Genomic DNA, 19,072 nt, shown 5'->3' with positions numbered 1-19,072 from the left:
GACGCTTTGAAATGACAGAGGCGCAGCAGCGAGGTGAGCTGCTACTGCTGCACTCTGATCGCTGCCTCCGTCTTTTATTAAGAAATAATGGTGAAGTTATGTAGAAATGATTGTTGTACAAAAGCTTCCGATATCTGTTGCTGAAACAGATGATGACTGGAGTGCAGTTTTAAGCAGAAACGAGGTGATAATTGGTGAACCGCACCTGATGCACAGAAATGGCGCATGATCAGTAAAGGCAGGACGGACCGATTTTTAGGGGGGACTGTTCGGTTGGCGACACCGGATTACAGATTATGTGGGCATTTAAAATGAACATTGAAAACCTCATTTAATGTGTATTTTACATTATATCTTAATCAAACGTGCCCCAATCACTCTCATTTTTGAAAGTGAGGTGCAGACTGGCATTCACTATCACCTGACAATGTTTGATCCAGATCTGATCTGGGTTGTGGATTTGAATTTAATATTGAAAAGCCCATTTGGTGTATGTTTTGCATTATATCTCAATCAAAAGTGCCTCAATCACTCTCTTTTTCTGTTATGGATTTACATACACCACCAAAACCTGATGGAGGTTATGTTATGTTTGTCTGTCTTCCAGTTATCAGTCAGAAAGTGCCAAAAAGCAATGACAAATTGTGCACAGCAGAGACAACCAATGTTCTGTGAAAATTATCTGAAAAATAATTCAGAAACTGAATAAGTTGGACCCCCCCCCCCCCCCAAACACCACAAAAAAAAAGAGCTTGATTCAAGTGCATGAACTAAATACATACTCCTGCAATTTGATCACATCTAATTTAGCTTATGAAACCCACTACTAACAGGAATTTGACCTTAAAAAGTTTTCCAAGGTAAAAAATGAGTGGAACTGGAATTGGTGGTTTGAGCTCTATGAATGTGGTGCTCTAGTTAAACTATTGCTATATTGACCCAAATATGGTAAAACACAAGCATCTCTCTGAAACACCAAGAAACTGACCAGAAAGGGGTGAGGGTTTGACGAATGAATGCAATCTTGACGTATCACACGTTTACCGTCTAATTTTGTGTTTGCAGTTCGTTCCAATACATTTGGCCCACATGAAGTTAATGCGATATTCTTCTTGCTAAACAGCACCCCCTGTTGATCCCCGAGTGTAAAATAAGGTGACAGGTAATAAGTTGAGAGGTCGTTCATTGGTGCAAGAGCACCCAAAAATAAAGTGGTCATGGCTCTAGGTTTTGAGATGCTAACTAAAAATATATCTGTTGTGAAACAATTTGTTTTTAAAGAGTGGCAACTAATTCGTGGATGTAGCTTAGCTTGACTAGCTAGTTAACACTGTGCTAGCTGTTGGAAGCGGATGGACTTGGAACTATAACTCATCTTAGCATCGTTGAGAACGAAAGGAAGAACCAAAAGGTGGGTTTTCTATAAATAGTAGCATTAGTTAGCTGTACTAACCTTAACTAGTCCTGACGATAACGTCGCCTGAGGTGACCTCGGGTCGGGTCCATGTAACTTGCTAAGTATGCTAACACTCTGCTTTCTGCTCAGCCTGACAGTGATTGTGAGCCGAACATTAGCACAAACAGAACCAGCACCAGTACAACAAGCTGCTGAAAATAACATTACCAGCCCGCTGACGTTAGTTTGGTGTACTGCTGCATGCGCGGAGTAAGCGTTTTCGATGCTAAAGTTGAACTACAGATGATAGCATTAGCTGTAATGCTGGCTGGCTACAACACACACGTTTTGTCGTTCAAAATATATGTATGAAGCAACGTGTGATTATTTGTAGAATGCAGATTTTGAGACATTTACGTTTAAACCTTGGTGTTGGAAGCTACCAAGACACTCAGGCTTCTGTGGATGTGAGTGGAGGAACTGGGAATGGGGCAACATTTGCCTGTTACACCCCTTTCACAGCTACATGATGGAGCGGAGTAGAAGGATTACAAAACTGAATCAAATCTAGGATCAGGTTTCCCACGTGACCTCTGGGAAGAAACTACACCTGAAACTTCTCATGTTCCTCCTCCATAGCACTTTGTCATGAAGTTGTATACAGTGAGGAAAATAAGTATTTGAACACCCTGCGATTTTGCAAGTTTTCCCACTTAGAAATCATGGAGAGGTCTGAAATTTTCATCTTAGGTGCATGTCCACTGTGAGAGACATAATCTAAAAAAAAAAATCCGGAAATCACAATGTATGATTTTTTTTTTAATAATTTATTTGTATGTTACTGCTGCAAATAAGTATTTGATCACCTACCAACCAGCAAGAATTCTGGCTCACACAGACCTGTTAAGTTTCTTTTAGAAGCCCTCTTATTCTGCACTCTTTACCTGTATTAATTGCACCTGTTTGAACTTGTTACCTGTATAAAAGATACCTGTTCACACACTCAATCAATCACACTCCAACCTGTCGACCATAGCCAAGACCAAAGAGCTGTCTAAGGACACCAGGGACAAAACTGTAGACCTGCACAAGGCTGGGATGGACTACAGGACAACAGGCAAGCAGCTTGGTAGAAGACAACAACTGTTAAAATTATTTATTAGAAAGTGGAAGAAACTCAAGATGACTGTCAATCTCCCTCAGTCTGGGATTCCATGCAAGATCTCACTTTGTGGGGTAAGGATGATTCTGAGAAAGCTCAGAACTACACAGGAGGACCTGGTCAATGACCTGAAGAGAGCTGGGACCACAGTCACAAAGATTACATTAGTAACACATGATGCTGTCATGGTTTAAAATCCTGCAGGGCAGCAAGGTTCCCCTGCTCAAGCCAGCACATGTCCAGGCCCGTTTGAAGTTCACCAGTGACCATCTGGATGATCTAGAGGAGGCACGGGAGAAGGTCATGTGGTCAGATGAGACCAAAATAGAGCTTTTTGTAATCAACTCCACTTACCATGTTTAGAGGATGAGAACAACCTCAAGAAAACCATCCCAACCGTGAAGCATGGGGGTGGAAACATTACACTCTGATCGGCTGACAAAAGCACACAAGTAAGTTTATAAGGATGGTGTTTGTAATAACTTTGCGATTACATTCACCCCACATTTCTCCTGTTTCAGTTCAACTCAGTTTGATTAACTCAGTTTATGTAGTAATGTGTCAAATGTGCTTCATTGCATAGGTCACACTTTTTATTATGCCAACATTGTGTAGACCTTATTTCTAGCATGAACAACTTTCGTTTACTGCTAAGAGGTTGAAACATTCAGCTGATCGGCTGATTTATTGGCTATCGGCAAATCAGCCGATTTATCGATTATCTGCATTTTTTTCATCCAAATATCGTTATCGGCATCGGACTCAAAAAATCCATATCAGTCTGGCTCTAATTAACATTGATTTTCACAGGTGTTCAAATACTTATTTGCAGCAGTAACATACAAATAAATTATTTAAAAAATCATACATTGTGATTTCCGGATTTTTTTTTTTTTTTTTTTAGATTGTCTCTCACAGTGGACATGCACCTAAGATGAAAATTTCAGACCCCTCCATGATTTCTAAGTGGGAGAACTTGCTAAATTGCAGGGTGTTCAAATACTTATTTTCCTCACTGTAGCTGGTGATGCAGTAGACAGAAGATGCACTGCAGTTTCTCCAAGCACAACCAAGGAAGCCTGTAGCTCCTTTTGCTTTGTCTTGGTGGCTTCCATCTCTGGTCTCCTTCTAGCATGGTCATGGTTTTTGAGAATGGCCTATTTGACACAGCTTTACCATACAGTGCTATACTCTCTGTATTTCTTAATTATTCATGCAAATTAAGCCCAAGTTATATTCAGTGACTAGGAAATGTTCATGTATCCATCCCCTGACTTGTCTCAAGAAAACTGACTGTAAAAGTGATGCGTTTATCCTTATTTAGAATATCTCTCCCACTGCTTTTCTCCCATTATTTGTCAGTTTACATATTTTAAAATTCTGGGACTTGTTTGAGTACATCACAATTCAGATCATGTATGAAGTTAAAAACAAACTTTTTCCTCAACATGTCCAGGATCTGTTTAAAATGAGGGAGACCAGTTACAATTTGAGAGGAACATTAGTATTTGAGAAATCAAAGATTCGAAATACTGTAAAAAGTCATTGCATTTCTGTTAAAGGTGTTAATATTTGGAATAATACTCCTGATAACATCAAATTATCGGGTAAATTAGTCAGCTTTAAAAGGCTCTATAAGATCAATATGATAGTTTCTTATAATATGATGAACTAGGTTTATAGATATATATTTTTTTTTTTTTACTGTTTTTTGTGGGATTGTGCACTGTGCAGACCCGGCGCTACGAGGGGGCATTTGGGGGCGACGCCCCCTCACGTCATCAACCCCGCCCCCTCGAATGTGAGAGTCATCAAAAAATAAAAAGAAAAAAGAAAGAAAAAGAAATACTGGAAAATATAGCAAAATATTAGTTATTCAATAATACCACGTATTTAAAAAAATAAACCAAATTAATTAACTAAAGTAATTAATTTTAAAACAAATGGATATGACGTGTCTGTGTTCAAGCGATTTGATAGGTTGAGGGTTGCGCTTGTCAGTGTGGCAGAGGGCAAGGATCCTGAGTCCAGCGATTATAGCAAGGTGGACGAACTAAAGCATGCTCGATTTATTCAAGCAGTGTCAGAGCTGGAGTTCCTGGGATTCGTCAAGTCCACCAAGCAAAAGGCAGATCATGCAGCATGGCTCACTTGGGGAGGGTGTTAATGCTGCATTTACACATAACGACGACAAGTCACGAATGCCACGAAGTACACATTCTTGGCCGCTGATCACGAATGTGATGATTTGGGGCAGAGGCGTCAGGTGTCCTCAGGAACTGCTGCAACCTGTTACCACACGTTACGATTAATGGCTGGAGAATTATCAGGAACCATTACGCACGGTCAAGAATAGTGTTCCATGTTGTTGCGCGCTATTGCGCGTAACAGCGCATCGTTAAGTTCTGTCACGTTGTGAACAAGGTGAATTGTCTCCACACACACACACTCATATTCATCCAACCGAATTCAGATCGCTCCAGTTTTTCAGAAGAACTTTGTGACTGCATGCGTAGTTGGGCTCTGTGCCATGGAGTGGCTCACATGCCCAATTGCGCTGTGTTTACGCTTGTGATGGAGGGCTGTATGTGGGGTTAATCTACTGTCTCGTGTCGTTTCTCAGATCAGTTGTTGGTTTGGTTTTGTGGTATGCAGGAGATCACTTGACCGAGGGTCTATACGTTCAAATAATAATAAAAAAAAAATACTGTCATCACTCTTTACTCTTAGTCAGTCTCTTACAGCAGTGTAGCCGAAATACATGAGCTTTCCAGGAGCGCACCCAATTCATTACGCACGCTCAGAGGCACGTCCCCTCCGGTGCGCACTTTTTGGGGGGGGGGGGCGACCCCGCCCCCTGTGATAAACTCATCGCCCCCTTAATATTTTTTTTCTGGCGCCGGGCTTGGCACTGTGTTTGTCTTTTTCTTTTTTTTTTTTATTGATTAATTTATACTGTCTGTGCTGGCATTTGCTGTTGGAAGTGTGTGTGTATATATATATATATATATATATATAAGGCCTGGGCATTTATAAGCTTTGCTTCTGCCCACACCCTTTCGGTCACTGTTGAATTGTATTATTTATCAGTGTTTTGTGTTGAATCTCCGTTCTGAATAAATTAATTCCTTAATTTTAATGTGTTGCAGCAGGCTTTTAAATGTAGGTATGAATATTTATTCCTGTAAAACATTAAATCCAGGCTCCAGTTTTTCATGTGTCTTCTGGTAAACTTTAGATGAAATTTAATGTCTTTTCCTTCTCTAAGCCACTCCACCATGAAACTGTATAATGGCTGATACAACATATAAAAGTTAAACAGTTTCTCCAATCACAGCAACAGAAGCCAATAATGGCTTCAGGGTGGCCATGGTTGTCTTAGTGGCTTCCCTCACTTATCTCCTTCTTGCATAATCACTCAGTTTTTAGAGAACTGTGTAATTATAAATTGTAATAACAATTTATTACACACTGCCATCCTGTTTGCATAATTGTTGTACATGAATTCCAAGGTGTTGATTTGTTTTTAGCAATAAATTATTATATTTAGTGTGTCCAGTTACTAACGGGATCCAGAAATTGATCGACTTTGTAAAAAAAGTAAATGCAATTCTTAAATGTTAATGCAATGTTTTTGTTAAACCATTTCAATTTAGACTGAAAGTTTACACTACAAGCACATTTTGATTGTTTTATTTCAGCACCATTGTGGGGGTGTACAGAGGCTTTATTTGTTAAAAATAAAAATAGGTCCAACAATTTATGAATATAAGATGTTCACTCAACTCAACTGAGTGATTGATTCAACATCCTGCAGCTAAAAGCTAAGCTAATGTTAGCTGATAAATCTTCAGCGATGCAGTAACATCAGGTTTTATTTTCAGTTACTCACCTCTGACAAATTTGCAGAAGGTCCGTTGCTCAAACTGGGTGTGTGTATATACGAGGTCTGTTAGAAACGTATCCGACCTTTTTATTTTTTTCAAAAACCTGATGGATTTGAATCACGTGTGCTTGCATGAGCCAACTTTGAACCTTCGTGCGCATGCGTGATTTTTTTTTTTCACGCCTGTTGGTTGCGTCATTTGCTTGTAAGCAGCCTTTGTGTGAGGATGGGTGGAGTCTCTCGTCGTTTTCCACCATTCGGAAGATTCAGACGGCTTTCGGTGGCTTTTCAGTCGTGTGACTATCTGAGAAATTGTGGACGAGCTGGGCATGTTACAGCATGTCCTGTGAGGCTTCTTCACGAAGTTGCTTTTGCTGCGCCATCAGCTTTGTGCCGATGAATTTCGCTGCAACTCTTTTCATGGCAAAATCTTCTGTCACAGTGGAATCTGCTGAAAAAGTGCTGATGTCCACCTCTTCCACAATTTCTCGGATAGTCACACGACAGTCCCACATCATCACAGCATTCAGTTTGCAATGATCCGGTCATTTCTGCATGTTGATGACCGCCCGGAGCGCGGCGCGCTCTCCACCGTTGTGCGGCTGTCTTTAAACCGGTTGTACCGCTCCTTAATCTACACTCAACAAAAATATAAACGCAAAACTTTTGGTTTTGCTCCCATTTTGTATGAGATGAACTCAAAGATCTAAAACTTTTTCCACATACCCAATATCACCATTTCCCTCAAATATTGTTACAAACCAGTCTAAATCTGTGATAGTGAGCACTTCTCCTTTGCTGAGATAATCCATCCCACCTCACAGGTGTGCCATACCAAGATGCTGATTAGACACCATGATTAGTGCACAGGTATGCCTTAGACTGTCCACAATAAAAGGCCACTCTGAAAGGTGCAGTTTTATCACACAGCACAATGCCACAGATGTCGCAAGATTTGAGGGAGCGTGCAATTGGCATGCTGACAGCAGGAATGTCAACCAAAGCTGTTGCTTGTGTATTGAATGTTCATTTCTCTACCATAAGCTGTCTCCAAAGGCGTTTCAGAGAATTTGGCAGTACTTCCAACCAGCCTCACAACCGCAGACCTCATGTAACCACACCAGCCCAGGACCTCCACATCCACCATGTTCACCTCCAAGATCGTCTGAGACCAGCCACTCGGACAGCTGCTGAAACAATCGATTTGCATAACCAAAGAATTTCTGCACAAATTGTCAGAAACCGTCTCAGGGAAGCTCATCTGCATGCTCGTCGTCCTCATCGGGGTTTCGACCTGACTCCAGTTCGTCGTCGTAACCGACTTGAGTGGGCAAATGCTCACATTCGCTGGCGTTTGGCACGTTGGAGAGGTGTTCTCTTCACGGATGAATCCCGGTTCACACTGTCCAGGGCAGATGGCAGACAGCATGTGTGGCGTCGTGTGGGTGAGCGGTTTTCTGATGTCAATGTTGTGGATCGAGTGGCCCATGGTGGCGGTGGGGTTATGGTATGGGCAGGCGTCTGTTATGGACGAAGAACACAGGTGCATTTTATTGATGGCATTTTGAATGCACAGAGATACCGTGACGAGATCCTGAGGCCCATTGTTGTGCCATACATCCAAGAACATCACCTCATGTTGCAGCAGGATAATGCAGGGCCCCATGTTGCAAGGATCTGTACACAATTCTTGGAAGCTGAAAATGTCCCAGTTCTTGCATGGCTGGCATACTCACCGGACATGTCATCCATTTGAGCATGTTTGGGATGCTCTGGACCGGCGTGTACCAGTTCCTGCCAATATCCAGCAACTTCACACAGCCATTGAAGAGGAGTGGACCAACATTCCACAACTGACAACCTGATCAACTCTATGCGAAGGAGATGTGTTGCACTGCATGAGGCAAATGGTGGTCACACCAGATACTGACTGGTATCTCCCCCCCCCAATAAAACAAAACTGCACCTTTCAGAGTGGCCTTTTATTGTGGGCAGTCTAAGGCACACCTATGCACTAATCATGGTGTCTAATCAGCATCTTGATATGGCACACCTGTGAGGTGGGATGGATTATCTCAGCAAAGGAGAAGTGCTCACTATCACAGATTTAGACTGGTTTGTGAACAATATTTGAGGGAAATGGTGATATTGTGTATGTGGAAAAAGTTTTAGATCTTTGAGTTCATCTCATACAAAATGGGAGCAAAACCAAAAGTGTTGCGTTTATATTTTTGTTGAGTGTATGTGATGCCCATAGGATCTTCACCGAAAGCCATAATCTGAATGGTTTCCACCTGGCTGTCACCCAGTTTCTGGCAAAATTTGATGCAGTCGCGCTGCTCCAGTCGTTCCACCATTTCCTTGCAAAGAAAAACAACAAGAGACTCCACCCATCCTCACACGAAGGCTGCTTACAAGCAAATGACGCAACCTACAGGTGCGGAAAAAAATCACGCATGCGCACGAAGGTTCAAGGTTGGCTCATGCAAGCACACGTGATTCAAATCCATCAGGTTTTTGAAAAAAATAAAAAGGTCGGATACTTTTCTAACAGACTTCGTATTCAAAAGTGAAGAATTTCAGACTGAATGTGTCTGCTCGATCACACGGGCTGCTGTCTCTCTGCCTGACTGACTGCTGTGGCTCTGTGGCCGGGTGAGCCATAGCTCCATCCAACCTCACTGACGAACAGCAGAGTGATGTCCGTCACTCGTTCTTCTGCTTCTGTGAGTTCTAATCTTGTGGTTAGAACTCACAGATTAAGTGTTTTGCTTTTTTCGAGAACACACGATGCTTCACAAATATGGTGACTGTGAGAGTTGTTCAACCTCCGGTGGAAATGCATCTGCTGTATTGTCGAGAAAGAAGGATAATTGGCAATAAAATACACCAGCGACCAATAATTATGACTGCATGTGCACGGATAGACTTACAATCATGAATACTTTGTGTTGCTAACTGGGACGTTAAGTAACGTGCAACATGTCCTTTAAATAAAGGGGGCGGGGGCAAAACAGAAAAGTAGGAGTTCCAGATCACAGTGTAGTGGCTCCCAAAGCTCAGATGCGCTTGCAAGAACCCCGGCATCATCTCCATGCTAAGCCAAGCACACGTATTTCTTGGTGGATGGAACTCGGGGAAAGAAAGAAATAATGAGAGGAGGTGATGGTCTAGTGGTTAAGCATTGGGCTTCAGATCAGAAGATCCTGGTTCAAACCCCAGCCTGACCAGAAAATCTCTAAGGGCCCTTGGGCAAGGTCCTTAAGCTCCTAGTTGCTCCCTTTGTATAGTGAGCGCCTTGCATGGCAGCACCCTGACATCGGTGTGTGTGTGTGTCTGTGTGAATGGGCGAATGTGAGACATAATTGTAAAGCACATTGAGTGTCAGATGCAGATGGAAAAGCACTATGTAAATGCAGTCCATTTACCATTTAGAGAGAGAGTTATTTCTGCATAAAAATGTGGCAAGAGAAAGCTGCTCTGTTGTCAAGCAAAATGTCTGACCTCTGCAAAATAACTGACCTGGTCTAACACGTATGTGCAAGGACCAGGTGGCATGAGGCAGGCAGTGCCCTGCGAAATATCTGAGCTGTGTTTGCACAGGGGTTGTGGGCATGCGATTAGTGGAGCTTGGCTGTGCAAGTGTGACAGATTTATTACAAGGGAATAATATTGGACATAAAAACCATAACTAATGTCTGTCAAAATATCTGTAGATGTTGGTCCTTGGTCCACAGACCATTCTGACTTTTATAAACGTTTCTTCGTTGTGGCCTTGTCCAGTCCAGCAAATGAGGGTGGGTTCTTCCTGACTTAAGGAAATGCAACATGTCTTCCAGTGTTGACTTATAGGTCTGGTAGCAGTCTGCTACACCAGCTGCAAACTTTCCCTTATTTCCAGCCCTTCCAATATTGGGATTCGACTTGTTTTGAAGCATTGCATTCTTAGGAAAAACAGAAATTCACATTTATCCCTGAGATGGTTATTGAAACATCCAGGGACACAACGAGTTTGTTTACTTCCTGAGGATGTCTGTGCATCCACAGCAGGCACACATTTCCCACAATCACCTGCATGACCAATATGCAGTCTGCCTAATGAAAGGAAATACGTGTGCCCAAGATGGAATCATATACACATGCCATGTTTTCTGCATTTTTGAGTGTCAACAAATTAGCAACATTTTACCATTAAAACATGCCACCCTTTTTAAAAATTATTATGACACAAGTACAAAGTGCATTAGTGCAGCACAGTAAGTGTGCACATGCCTGTGCATCGTGATGAAGTGCACAAACGTTTTTACCATTTACTTTACTGAAGTGGTAGCGGGAATATGGCTGACCTGTTAAAGGAATATAATGGAAATAAATTCATTATGGATCATTACAAAATCCTTTGCTTTAAAAAGTTACACAGTGAGAAAAAGAAATCCTGTATCAGAAAAAAACAAGAAAGATGCATCGTTAATATTTTTCTAATTGTATCGCAGCCCTCTGAATCATAATCTGCCTAAAGATTAACACTGCTGCCAGTGTTGGTGTGTTATACAGAAAATAACATTTGGATTTTCCAGGAAATTGTATTTGAACAGCAAACGCCAAATATGAGGGTGCTGGTACTGTAACCATCCTTTGCCAGCCTCAGCTGGCAACATAGTTGTTAGCAATTACTTTTTACAACAGTTCCCTCTCTTGCTGTGTGTCTCTCACACAGCTCTTAAATTCATTGTGTATCTTACACATTCTTGACCTCTTCACTGTTGTCTGATCTTGGCTTACAGTGAGGAATGATGAATTATTGGCAGAGAATTAGGGATTGGATTATGCATTGTGTGTGGTGATGTTTGAGGAAGTGCTTTCAGGATCATTACTATGGTGATTAAATAAACTTTAATCCAAATGGACAGGACTAAATCAAACTCCCAAGCTGTACTCGCCTTGAGAGCATGGAAACAAAAGTGTTTGCGTCAGTGTGTTGCATAAATACTGTGGTGACCCTCATGTCCACGCCAGCTGGAGGAAAAGCTTGTTTGACATCTTTATATCAGTAATTCTGTTTCTCTCATGTCTCCGGCTCTTTGTGTGTGGTGTCTTCCTTATGTATGACTACGAGGTGTCTCTGAGCTTTCCAGCAGCAGATCAAATGTATGCTTTGTTTGAACAGGGACATAACCCAACTCTGGGAATACTGCTGAGACAGCTTGTTTTCCCACATCACTTACACCTCACGTCTCCAGGGTGGAAGAAAAGAAATGTAACCCTGAGTGCCAGCACAAAAATTTGCACAAACATTTATTGCATGCACCCTCAGCCATTTTCTTTGCTACCATGAGACTCGCTGTGTGTGTCACAGTGCTGCAGTTACAAAGGGCTCCAATGAGGGCATGATGACTGGGGCAGGTAGCCTCAAAGTTCAACCACCAAAGACTTAAGTAATCATAACAGTAATTGAGATCAAGAGGTGGGAACCTTAGTTCATAGAAGAGAAGAAACTGCCTTTTAGACAAAATTGCTCCTTGTAGCCTCGGCTTAGTCTTCCTGCGTCAGCAAGGCCATGGTGCCATCAAATCAAGAGCCATTGTATTTTAGCTTTTATCTCTTGCTGGCCAAAGGCCCGAAGGGGGATTTTGTTGTGGCGATTTCCTTCTGTCTGTCTGTCCGTCCCAAAAAGGGTATAAGCATTCTGAAATCGATTGCTCTCACATTTTTCAGAGGAATTTTGTGAAACTTGGTACAAGTCCTTGTTATAGGTTGATAATACGCATATTATTAATATCATTTGGGTTGGGCCCATCTTACTCAAGTTATGGCCCTTGATTGCCAAATGTAGGCTCCATCAATTTCATGAGTGGGTGCCTGTATTCTGAAATCAACGAATTTTGTGAAACTTTGTACAGGTCCTTGTTATAGGTTGGTAATACATATATTGTAATATTGTACAAGAGTGATATATTTTTGGCAGAGTTATGGCCCTTGATTAACAAACCTAGGTGCTGCCAGTTTCATGAGTAGGTGTCTGCATTCTGAAATCAACTATCACATACCTTGAAATGTTATCAAAATGTAGCAAGCACTTGTACCAAAGCAGCATTTGCTAGCAGGGGATATTGTGCTCTCAGAGCACTCTTGTTTAATCTTTTGCTAGTGATTGACTTGAGTGCTAAACTGAGGTTTACTGAATCCTGCTGGTTAGCACATGTAACCTTCACAAAACATCTGGAAACAGCAATGACAGTAATAACTTAGTAGTTTTAACAGTAGTTGTGATTGCACCCCCACTCTTAAGTTTGTATTTTAATTTTCCCAGAGCCAAAATGGTACTTTTATTTTTATTTACAATATACAACAAGAATATGTTTTGGTGTTTCCATCATTGGAGGGAAAATATGTTGGAACAGTAACAGATTGATGTGATTTGATATGCTGTTTGGTTTCGGTAGCTGAGTTAACTAGTTCCACTCATTATAATTTTTTTTAATTGTCTTACTAAAGCAGCCTCTTGTAACATCAGCTTGCACATTACAGTCTAGTTCAATGAGATTGACCAGTTTATTTCGGGCATTTCATCACGACTGCTGATATGTAGTAGATACAAGAGTTAGTATGGCTGAGGCGGGATATAGTTTTGTGCACCTGCTCACAGATCTCTTGTTTATCTTGCTTTGTTGGTCTCTCCACAGATATGGCTGTGTCAGTGCGGGGTCTGTACTTTGTGGTGACCCTGTTTTTGGGAAGTTTCTTCGGAAGCATCTTCATGCTTGGTCCTGTTTTGCCTCTCATGCTGCTGTCTCCTGCTTGGTACCGCTGGATCACTGATCGTATTGTGGCTACCTGGCTCACTTTGCCTGTGGTGTGTGTTCCAGCTTAGTCTTAATTTGACCTACAGTAGTTCTGTGTGCGCCATGTGGCCTCAAGTTACCTATGTCAGTCACAATATCTCTGTGTCATCTCTTCCTTGTTAATACCTCCCTTTTAGATCAGATTATCTCTGTTTGATTAGATTGCCCCAGTGTTCAAATCTTGTTTAGAATGACCAAAAGTTCAAAGATTTTTTTTTTTATATGCTTGATCTCACTGATATTGCTCTTGAATTTTACCATACTGCTTTTCCTCCTCCCAGTTCCTCCCCTCTCCCTCTACATCTTTTTTTTTTTGTCATTTTGGTTTTTCCTTTGTCATCTTTCCTTTCCATCTGTCTGCTTCTTCTTCATGCCTTTTATATTGCTCCTCCTTCCTATCCCTTCATAGTCATTGTTGGAGCTGGTATTTGGGGTGAAGGTGGTGATAACAGGCGACGGCTTTATTCCGGGGGAGCGCAGTGTGATCATCATGAACCACCGTACCCGCCTGGACTGGATGTTCCTTTGGTGCTGTCTGCTCAGGTGCAGCTATCTTCGTCTGGAGAAGATCTGCCTCAAGGCCGCCCTCAAAGCTGTGCCTGGTTTTGGTGGGTATGCAGTTTGTGACTTGAACCCTCTTCTAACACCAGGTAGAATCAGTAAATCTAAGAAGTTATATCTAAATTCAAAGTGGTTGAATGCCTATGGGTGGGTGGAGGGGATGAACAATTTTGTCTTGCAAATAGAGCGCAAACCTCCACCAACACTAGTTTCCAATTCCACAAATTTTTACCTTGGAAAACATTTTCAAGGTCAAAGTCCTGTTGGAAGTGGCTTTTCATAAGCTAAAATGTAATACAAAATATGGATCAAAAAGGCTTTTCAATGTTAAAATCAAATTAAAAATGTTAAAAAACAAAATTCATGATGCGGGTCAAACAGTCTATTCACTGAGAGTGCCAGTTTGCACCTCATTATCACAAATGAGTGATTGAGGCACTTTTGATTGAGATATAATGCAAAATGTACACTAAATGGGTTTTTCAATATTTAATTCAAATGTTCACAAAATCCACAATCTGGATCAGATCCGGATCAAACTTTGTCTGGTGATTGTGAGTGACAGTCAGCACCCCACTTTCAAAAGTGAGAGTGATTGGGGCATGTTTGATTACGATATAATGTAAAATACACATTTAATGGGGTTTTCAGTTTTAAATTTAAATGTCCACAAAAATCTGTAATCTGGATCAGATCTGGATCAATCTTTGTCAGGCGATAGTGAGTGCCAGTCTGCACCTCGTTTTCAAATAAGAGAGTGATTGGGGCACGTTTGATAAAGATATAATGTAAAATATACATTAAATGGGGTTTTCAATGTTAAATTTAAATGGCCACAAAGTGTGGATCAGATCCAGATCAAAGTTTGTCAGTTGATAAAGGATACCATCCTACACAATGCTTTCAAATATGAAAGAAATTTGATCTTTTGTGACAAAGTTATGAATTTTTGAATATTCGTTCAATGTTAAAGATAGGGATTTTTAAAAAATTTTCAAAGATTTTTCTTGGCTTTGACTTTTGACCTTGAAAATGTAATCATTTTTTGCCTATCAGGATATGAATCTTCAGTAAAAATGTCATAACGATATATGAAAAATTGTGTGCTCCAGGCTGTTCACAAACAAACAGCAGCAAAAACATAACCTGCTCCAACTTTGTTGGCGGAGGTAATAAGATGCTTGTTGTGGCGATTTAAAATGAGGGCTTTACTTTGCTTTCATTTGTCCAAATTGTTCCTTTTTTCATGCACCTTCCAGGTTGGGCAATGCAGGTAGCTTGTTTTGTCTTTATTCACCGTCGTTGGGATGTGGACAAGAAGCACATGGAGAACATGCTGGACTACTTCTGTGACATCAGAGAGCCTTTGCAGCTGCTGCTGTTCCCAGAAGGCACAGACCTCACTGGTGAGACTTCAACAACACAGCAGTCCTTCCATTCGCACCTTGTTGTTCCCAGAATCCAGCGGCCACTTTCCAGTTGCATAACACCTGTCTGAAGCCTTTGCACCAGCATTGTTACACAAGCATAATTTTGGGATGACAAAGCATAGCTAAATCTCTTGACACACACCCCATGCAGTTATTTCCACAACAATAATTCTGGTAGCAGTGCCATCCGCACCCAGAGCCCTTTCTGATCACACTTAAGCCTGTCTGAGTTCCAAGTGCCTTTACTAAGGGAAGCTTATCTTTTCTTAACATATTATGATGTCATGTGGTGCCAAGAGAAATGACATCACAGTTGACTGACAGCTTTAGTATGATTATTTTTAGTGTTGTGGCTGTCGTGTCTACATTTAAGCCACTTAAGCTCTGGGTTAAGGGTTAAATGTGACAGAAAAAAAATGACATATTGTGTATGTTTTGACATCTTAATACAGTTGTACTTTCTTCCCTGAAATATGCATTTGAACGACGCACATACGGACCTCTGCATGAAGTCACCATGGACAAACCGATGGATTGTCAGTGTCCATTTTTCCTACAGCTTATTGTTGTATAATATAACAGTCATGATGCATGATTTTGAGCATTTTTACATCTGAAAGTCTGAACTAAGGTTCATGTTTGTGTAGATTTGGTCTGGGTAGTTTGTCTTCACATTGCAATGCTGCAATCACACTAAAGAGCTTTTCATAATGTATTGAAGTTCTGATGTTGTCATCTGTTAGTGGTCTATACCGGGTCACAGTATTAACAAAGTACTTGTGTAAGACATGCAGTACAGGTCTGATAATCTTATCCCCATATTTTTGATATATCAGCTCTGGATGTGGCGAGCCATTAGTCCTCTGTTTTGTGCAGCAGCTCAGAGTGCTTTAAACTGAAAAATCAGTTTGCATCACCTCACTGTGTCTCAGAGCATGGTGGCAATGCAAAGAACAAGAGCAGCACACCAAAGGAGAGTTTAACTTATTTTCACTTTGCTTTTCTTTCACATACGCACAAGATCTGTGCACGTCATCTGGCTGTGTTAGCACACAGCCAACACTGCTGCTATAAACACAGAACAGCAGCACATTAACAGTGCTAATGACAATAATAATAATAATAATAATACGGTGCATCTGGAAAGTATTCATAGTGCTTCACTTTTTATACATTTTGTTATGATAAACCCATATTCCTCAAAATTCGACACACAGTACCCCATAATGACAATGTGGTAAAAAAAATTATTTTTTTTTTTGGATTTTTGCAATTTTTTTTTTCTGTAGTTAACAGCTGGCCAGTTGGTAAGGTTAGACCTTACTTGTGTGAAGCATCTTGAGGCAAGTTTGTTGTGATATGGCGCTATATAGATGTAATAAATATTAATGTCCCTACAAATATGGCTTCTTAAAAATTAATAAAATAAAGTGTAGAACTGACTTGACAATGTACAGGATTTATAAGAGCGATGTAATTACTATAGATATGTGTGTTGTGCTATGCTTACATGTTTATTTATTTTTTGCATGATTATGCCAAACCAAGACTCAGCAGAAGCCACTGGTGACACATAGTATCTTGGTGGCTTCCCTCATTAGCCTCCTTGCACAGCCACTCAGATTTTAAGAAGTGCCTCCTCCAGCCAGATTTATGACACCGTACCGTACTGACACCTACCAAACAAGGACATTTGTAATGGTTTGCTGGTTAATACATACTTCTGGGATGACTTTGGGCTGTTTAGATTTTATTTTATTCTTTCAACACGTTTGTGTTTTCCGCAGAAAATACAAAAGCAAAGAGTGACGTGTTTGCTGTGCAGAACAACTTGCCAAAATTCGAGTACGTGCTGCATCCCCGAACAACTGGATTCACCTTCATTGTGGACATGCTACGAAAAGGTCAGATACAGCACTGATGGAGCGTTTCTGAAGTTGTGATGTCTGCACTGCACACGCTATAATTCAAAGAAACTGCTGTTGTAGTTGTTGGCAGGCACCATCGTCGTCATCATGGAAAAACTTTGGACAAAACAAGAGGAAAAATTACACGCTGACTGGTTGGCATTATTCTAGTGACGCTGTTGGTTGCATGGTATCATACCTGTTCTTTAAAAGTTCCAGGCCTGTGCTTCATCCTACTGTTAGCCATTACAACACCCCTGAGAGGCTCATGTTTCCTTATGAAGTCATTCTGGCATCCCACCAATGTTCTTAAATACCACCTCTGGCTATGTTGTCTCATGCCTCACCCGCCCTGGATGCTGAGCATGGCACTAAGCAGGTGTTGTGAATCAGCGTGATGTCATCAGACTTGGCTAACTGTCCTTCCTGCAGTGCTGACTGACATGCTGTGCTTATTGTCTTTATTCAAGAAGACCTCTGTGCTGTTCTTACTGTGGTTGACTTGTTTGCGTCGTCCTGCTCGTCTGTTATCCCTGTGTTTTTAGCACACACTGCAGACCAGTCATAATGGTGTACAGCTCATCGTAGATTAGGCAGAGAAAGGCTCTAAGCCTACAGATAATTAGAATTCCGCGTGTAATGGAGCTGAGGATTTGTAATGTGAATGACATGCTCCCTGGTACCAGCATGAATACAGAAAGGGGATAATACGTAAAACTGCAATGTCGTGCTTGTCTGAAAGTCTGTACTTGTAGTCTATAATTGGTTAAGTCTGTGTTTGAGTTTTATGTTGAACATCGATTACCTTAATATCCGTAAGGTTATTACTATTACTTTTTTCTGCCTCAAATCAACTTTATTCAGTACAGATATGTGACATAAAATCTTTTCAAAGTAGTCTTCTTCATTAATGCCATTTTAAAGGATGCTTGTAAACATTCATTAAGATCACTCAACAGCCATTTAGTAAATGTGTCCAACTGCTGAGCAGTTACAGTCACTTTCTTAATTCTTAAAGGTTTCTTACAGCAGTGACATCTTTGATTTTGTTCCTGTCCATTTTGCACAGAAAACCTGCAGACTCTGCTGCTTCTACAAGTGCTGTTGCTTTGTATTTAGTGATCAACTTGATAGGTTTTTTGTCTCACTCCGCTTTACAGTCAGCGATAAAAAGATTTGGACAGGGACTCAATTTTTGTCATTTTGCTTTTGTACACCACCACAGTCAAGTTAAAAGGAAGCAATCAAGACTTTCAGCTTTAAATCAAAGGTTTCAACAAAAATACCACATTAGCCATTTTGAAATTACAGACATTTTTATCCACAGTTGCTTCATTTTCAAAGGTCGTAAGTCATTGGACAAAGTTACAGAAATATCAGGACTGTTATTAAAACAAATCATCACTTTTACAGACAAGTTTCTTTTACACAGTTCAGGGGATGGATACAAGTAACTCCTGCGCATGTCTTGGGCTTTTGCATCAGTCGTGAAGACATGCAAACAGTGTGGAGTATAGGCAATTCTCAAAAAACTGAGTGAAGGTGCAACCTTGCACCACTAGTTATACAGCTTCATGTGGAATGAAACAAAGGATTTTTGTAAAAAGAAAACATAAAATTACAGCAACAGTATTACAGCAAATGACACTCAAGTGTAGAGCTGAGCTGTTTTCTGTAAATGATGGCGTAACCAATAAAAGTTGGACTGTGCACATATACCATAAAGTACTATACTGTTTGTGTTTCTTAATGACTAATGTAAATTAAGACACATTCACTGACTTGGAAAAATCTGTGTGTCCGTCCCCTGATGTGTTGAAAGAAAATATGTGAAAATGATGATTTGCATTCAGCATAGTCTTTATTCTGAGTTTGTACTTAATGGGTG

At 40.8% G+C, this 19,072-nt stretch overlaps 1 protein-coding gene across 5 annotated transcripts in view; it reads left to right on the top strand.

Moving 5' to 3' along the window:
- The first annotated feature begins 1,129 nt into the window (after positions 1-1,129).
- lclat1 (lysocardiolipin acyltransferase 1) overlaps positions 1,130-19,072 on the top strand; it is a 29,046-nt gene continuing 11,103 nt past the window's right edge. For 2 of the 5 annotated variants that reach the window (XR_004566762.1, XM_034195178.1), the window contains exons 1-5: positions 1,133-1,411; positions 13,128-13,297; positions 13,696-13,894; positions 15,107-15,253; positions 17,065-17,181. Coding sequence is in view for 4 of the 5 variants with exons in the window: in XM_034195178.1 (XP_034051069.1) it covers positions 13,130-13,297; positions 13,696-13,894; positions 15,107-15,253; positions 17,065-17,181 (631 nt within the window). In the remaining variant the exon portion in view is untranslated. Of the gene's footprint in view, positions 1,412-3,984; positions 3,994-13,125; positions 13,298-13,567; positions 13,895-15,106; positions 15,254-17,064; positions 17,182-19,072 lie in introns of those variants that run through there. The other 3 variants (XM_034195179.1, XM_034195180.1, XM_034195181.1) reach the window with 3 other exon arrangements.

Source organism: Thalassophryne amazonica, chromosome 19, assembly GCF_902500255.1.
Source record: "Thalassophryne amazonica chromosome 19, fThaAma1.1, whole genome shotgun sequence".
In the NCBI taxonomy this organism is placed as follows: Eukaryota; Metazoa; Chordata; class Actinopteri; order Batrachoidiformes; family Batrachoididae; genus Thalassophryne; species Thalassophryne amazonica.
This window is presented reverse-complemented; position numbering and strand designations above follow the sequence as displayed.